Raw genomic sequence first — 5246 nt, forward strand, 5'->3', positions numbered from 1 at the left:
TAAGTGCTGCGTACCCTGGGAGCGCAGGCCCGAGGCCGGCTTTATCTTCTCGTCCTACCGCGCTTTGTGCCCCTGGCAGCTGTGCTGCTAGCGAGGCGCCCTGGCTCTACCATTGCGTTAGTTTCACCGTGTGACTCTGGGCCTCGGTTTTCCCGTCTGTAAAATGGGAATAATAATCCCCCATAGGATTGCCGTGAGCCTTAAATGGGGTTACGGTTTAACACTGCCGGGCGCGCAGGAAGGAATGGTAGCTAGTGTTGGCGTTACTCTGGGTGAGCGTAAAGTAGGCTCAGAACACTTTGAAACCAGCTATCCAACAAACACTGAGCGCCTGCTCTCTGCCAGACATCTCATTCCTGCGACCTGTGCTCTGGCTGGTAGTCAGTATTCTTCTTTTCCAAGCCCTTGCTGGGTTTTGTTTGTTTGTTTGTTTTTTTATAACGCAAACCACAGATCTTAAAGCTGAACCACATCTCAGCGGGGTTGAGGTAGGGGGGACGACAAAGCTGCCGCTTTTTATATAACATTTGTATGTATATGTTATGTATAACATTTTATTTATGTATTTATATATAAACATTTTGTTTCCCTTTGAGACTCATGAAATCTGTTCATCCCTCCTCCCAAAATGCACTGGTGTGCAGACAGCAAAACTTTCACATATAGTATGACAGGGGTTTCCATCTTTTGGAAATCTCGCCCCCCCCCCTGCCCCGCCCCCTTGGTCCTTGCCGAAGGTAAGAAAGAAACGACCATTTTTGGGAGCACAGTTAAGGCACGAGTTTAGGTTAAGAAGCTATGCATCTGGCTTCCAGTCCTGTTTCTGTTACTTGACTGTGACCACGGGTAAGTCACTTAACTCACCTGCACCCCCACATCACTAAATGTCATAAAGTGGATACCTGTGCTGTCTTCTTTGGGTCTGAAAGTCAGATACAGCCGTGGTTCTCCAAGTGGGGCTCCTTGCCCCGCAGCGTGGGCAGCACCGGGAACTTGTTAGAGATGCAAACCTCAGACCCCAGCCCAGACTTAGGGAATCGGACCCTGTGGGGCGGGGCCCTGCAGTCGGGTCTAGCAGGCCCTCCAGGTGAGTCTGATGCCGGGGTTTGAGAGCCACAGCTGTAAGCAGTTTTCCCTGCTACTTCGACTAACAGTAACATCACAACTAGTACGCACACGTGCTCATACATAACCAGGGGTTTAGGCACACTGTCCGGTGCAGTCTTTTGCTCTCTTGTACGTCCTTTTAACAATGCTGGTGAGGGAGGGGCTCTGCTTTCTACACGATTTTGTCGTAACCTGAACTTCACTGGGTGCACGCTGTTGATGCAAGGAACGAGAAATGGAATCTGGAAAGGAAATGCTTGGAAAGGGTTGCAAGTTATGGTGTTTTCCCAGTTATTTTAAAAATGTTTCCTAACTTTTTTTGTGTGTGTTTTTTGCTGTTCAATAGTTCGAGATATTCCAAGAACACTGTAGGAAGCACACGTTCCACGGGAGGTGTAAGTTATCTTTTTTCTGTTTTCATGTGATTTTTCTCTTTTTTGACGATACAAATAACTGACATTTGGTGGGCGCCTCGGAGCCACGGAGAGGTCACTGGGCGAGCTCGTGTTTTGTTGTGGTGACCGAGTGCTTTCCTCTTCCTACCGCTTCTTCCATGTAATGGAGAGAATGGTTCAGGCTTTGAATATTTTTCCAGACCGAGCTTGGTTTTATTTTCACTCGCCTAACTGGCGCTGTTTAAAAGTATATAACTTTCTGTATGTTGCTGTTTTCATTTGTGGCCATTTCTCTCTGTATTATCGTTATAAACAACTGTGTATGGTTCCACGGTATTCCACTTAGTCCACATTACAGCTTTACTGTAAGGTAGGGGCTTAGACTAAGACGGTGACAAAGGCAGGCCATTTCTTTAACACTCTGGGTAGCCAATTTCAAATTACTTTCCAGGGCTGTCCATTTGGCATTGTCAGTGGACACTAAGACGTAGGAACGGTGTAGGAGGGTGCCTGCTTGCAGGGTGCCGGTCAGGGAGTCTGCTCTGCTCTCTGTCCCGCCCTGGCTGGCTGGCTGTCTGTCTTGCGTGGTGTCCTGCCTGCTGCCCTAAGGCCCCCGCAGAGGGATGCTCCTGCAGGGGCCCCTGAGCTCTCCACTCCCCCCCGCCCTAGGGTGCTTGTTCTGTGCATGGATTTCTCTCTGCCCTGAAGTCCGGTGTGCAGGCGGGATTTCTCTGAGCGCTGCCACCTGCTCCCAGCCCCCTTAGCTAAAGTCCCGAGTGCCTGGGACGGGTTTCTTCAGCTCTCCTGCCCTCCCCTCCTGTGGAAGGCAGCTTAGCCTCAGGAGGATGGAGGGTCTGCCTCTTCTTGGGCATTCCACCCCAAACACTCCTTGAATAATTTTCAGTGGGGGAGTAATTGTCAGTGATCAAGTTTTTGTTTTGCCAGCTTTACTCCATCTTGTTTATATCTTCCAGAATTTCCTCGTCTGTTTTCCAGAGCTACTATGGACCTTTTTCTCATTTTCTCTGTTTTGGTCTTTCGTGAGGGTTTTGGGTAGCACACTTCATGGGGCTTATCTGTCTATTGAACTGCAGACCCTGGACTCTGCCTGGATCAGGGGTTCTAACCCTGGGTATCCTCAGAACTGTTGATGACCCTTCACACCTGTGGGGCTGTTCTCGGTCGAGGCCCATCACTTTCTGTAGGTCAGGAGTTGGCAAACTACGGACCGTGGGCCCCTGCTTGTGTCCAGCGCTGCAAGCTAAGGATGGCTTTCACATTTTCAAATGGTTGGAATAAAGGAGGAAGTATCCCATGACATGAGAACATGCTATGAATTCAGGTTTCAGGGTCCATAGTGAAGTTTATCCAGCACAGCCACGCTCACTCTCTGCACCGTCCCCGAGCTCTCAGGCTAATGGCTGAGCTGGGTCACTGTCGTAGGGGCCCTGCGGCCTGCCAAGCCTCAGGTCACTACTTTCTGGTCTTTTATGGAAAAGTGTGCCAGCTCCTGACGCGGATGATCAGAGGGGTCTGTGTGCGTCTCCCTCCTCCACCCCCACGCCGCTCCCAGAAGTGTGAAGGGCGCTTCTTTCGGCCGCAGCGACAGCAGGGGTGTCCTTGCTGAGAAGTCCATCGGTTTTGTGCTGTTCTTGTTCGTGAAGCCAATTCCGTGACTGACTTCATTCACTTTCAGAAAGCCGGCCAACCCCACAAGCCCACTGACGTGTATGATTTTTCTGAGAATTCTGGAATCTCGAGCATGGGCAGGATGAGTGAGAATGAGAAAGATGAAGAACCTTATGAATCCTTTGGTGAGTATTTCAGATCTTTATCCTAAACGCTTTAGTTGAAGCAATAACATTCAGGCTAGTTAGTAATAAAAAGATAGAAGTATCTTCAAATATAAAACTCAGTTGTCTGCATATGAATAGAATGTCCGGGGCAGTTCTTGGTGATTTGAATTAATTTTTCTCACTTCTGAGTCGATTGGAACTCAGAACTCCATTAAACATTATCAGAGTAGAACTCTTCTAGGAGCATCGGTCCAGCCAGTCATACCAGGTCGCCTCGTATGGTGTCTGTAAAGGGCCTGGATTTAGGGAGAAGAGGGGGGTAAGTTCCCCTTTTCTTAAACACAGCGAGGCAGAGGATGCTTCCGAGAGCCAGGGAGAGCTTCCCTGTCCTGGTGGGAGAAACCGGCTGGTGCCTGGCTGCCCAGCAGTGTGGCCGGAGGGACGGCTTCTGTCCGCATCACCGCCCACTGCAGAGGCCAGAAATGGTACAGAAAGTGGGGTTATCTTTTCGCTGTTGAGTTCTAAGAGTCCAGCTTGTATGACTGGTTACAGAGGGAGATTCAGGATTGATCTATTCCTCTTTTTTCCTTGTTATCCCCAGCAGTGAATAAATCCCTTTGCCTGGTGGAGGCCAATACAGAGTATATTGCTAACTTTAAAATGGTGCAGTTGGTGAGAAGTTCATTATTTAAGCAGCTGTTTGAAAAGATGTGTAAATTGGCACTGCCGTGCTAAAGTTTGAGCGTGAAGAAATGGTTGTTTGGCTCCCACCAGCATCCTTCTGCCGCCATTCAGCGCCACCACCTCGGCCACCAGCTTCCTTCCCCGGGACCTCCACCTGCCCTGAGCCCCACCCTGCCAGCTCTCCTGTTGGCCCTGTAACAGCATCTCCGTCTGTGCCTTTCCACCTCGGCCACTCGGTCTCCTCTTAGATCTTCTTCCTTATTCGGGTTAACTTTTTATGTTAGCTCAAGGCTCTAGCGATGAGGGGAGGGAGGGACTGGAGTCAGTCACGAACACTGAGTGCCCACCCTGAGCGGGCCCGTGGCCTTGGAGTTGATAGTGCAGTGAGCGTGGCTCCGTCAGGGGAGGAGGGAGATGTCAGGCTTCCTGTTTGTCGTTATCTTTCCTCTCACGGAGACATTTTCATGCAAGTACAGAGATACAGGCGATCATGGATAAATGCCCACCGACGGCTAATCCGATGAGCCCCACCCTGCCAGCTCTCCTGTTGGCCCTGTAACAGCATCTCCGTCTGTGCCTTTCCACCTCGGCCACTCGGTCTCCTCTTAGATCTTCTTCCTTATTCGGGTTAACTTTTTATGTTAGCTCAAGGCTCTAGCGATGAGGGGAGGGAGGGACTGGAGTCAGTCACGAACACTGAGTGCCCACCCTGAGCGGGCCCGTGGCCTTGGAGTTGATAGTGCAGTGAGCGTGGCTCCGTCAGGGGAGGAGGGAGATGTTAGGCTTCCTGTTTGTAGCTATCTTTCCTCTCACGCAGACATTTTCATGCAAGTACAGAGACACGGGCGATCATGGATAAATGCCCACCGACGGCTAATCCGATGTGTATTTGTGAGTGAGATGGTCTACATTTTTCATTGTTGAGGTGTGAGATCAAAGACATTTGGGAAGTAGGTGGTGTAATTGATTTTGATTTTGTTAGCCATTTAAACAAAATCACTTTGTGCTCCATTGTACAGGAACAACCTTAAACCCGCCCAGGCAGACTTTTAACGTTGCACCTTAAAAACCTTTTGTAGAGCCTCCTCTACATAGCACTGCTATCTACAGCGATGAAGCTGAGCTCTCCAAGCACTGTGGGTCCTTTATCCCTTCACCTCCGCGAGGACAAGACGCAAGAAGGAGGTACGCTTGTATTCCAGCACCTGTTTATTTCATTCATGGCTAATGGGATTTCTGAGCTCTTTAAGATGGGGACCACCCT

The 5246-nt window shown here is 49.8% G+C and overlaps 1 protein-coding gene across 1 annotated transcript in view; it reads left to right on the forward strand.

The window, feature by feature from the left end:
* CENPU (centromere protein U) overlaps positions 1-5246 on the forward strand; it is a 30382-nt gene that overhangs the window by 1403 nt on the left and 23733 nt on the right. The window contains exons 2-3 of the mRNA XM_014531417.1: positions 1454-1502; positions 3199-3316. Of these exons, the coding sequence (XP_014386903.1) occupies positions 1454-1502; positions 3199-3316 (167 nt within the window). The remainder of the gene's footprint in view (positions 1-1453; positions 1503-3198; positions 3317-5246) is intronic.

This window comes from Myotis brandtii, unplaced genomic scaffold, assembly GCF_000412655.1.
Source record: "Myotis brandtii unplaced genomic scaffold, ASM41265v1 scaffold802, whole genome shotgun sequence".
In the NCBI taxonomy this organism is placed as follows: Eukaryota; Metazoa; Chordata; class Mammalia; order Chiroptera; family Vespertilionidae; genus Myotis; species Myotis brandtii.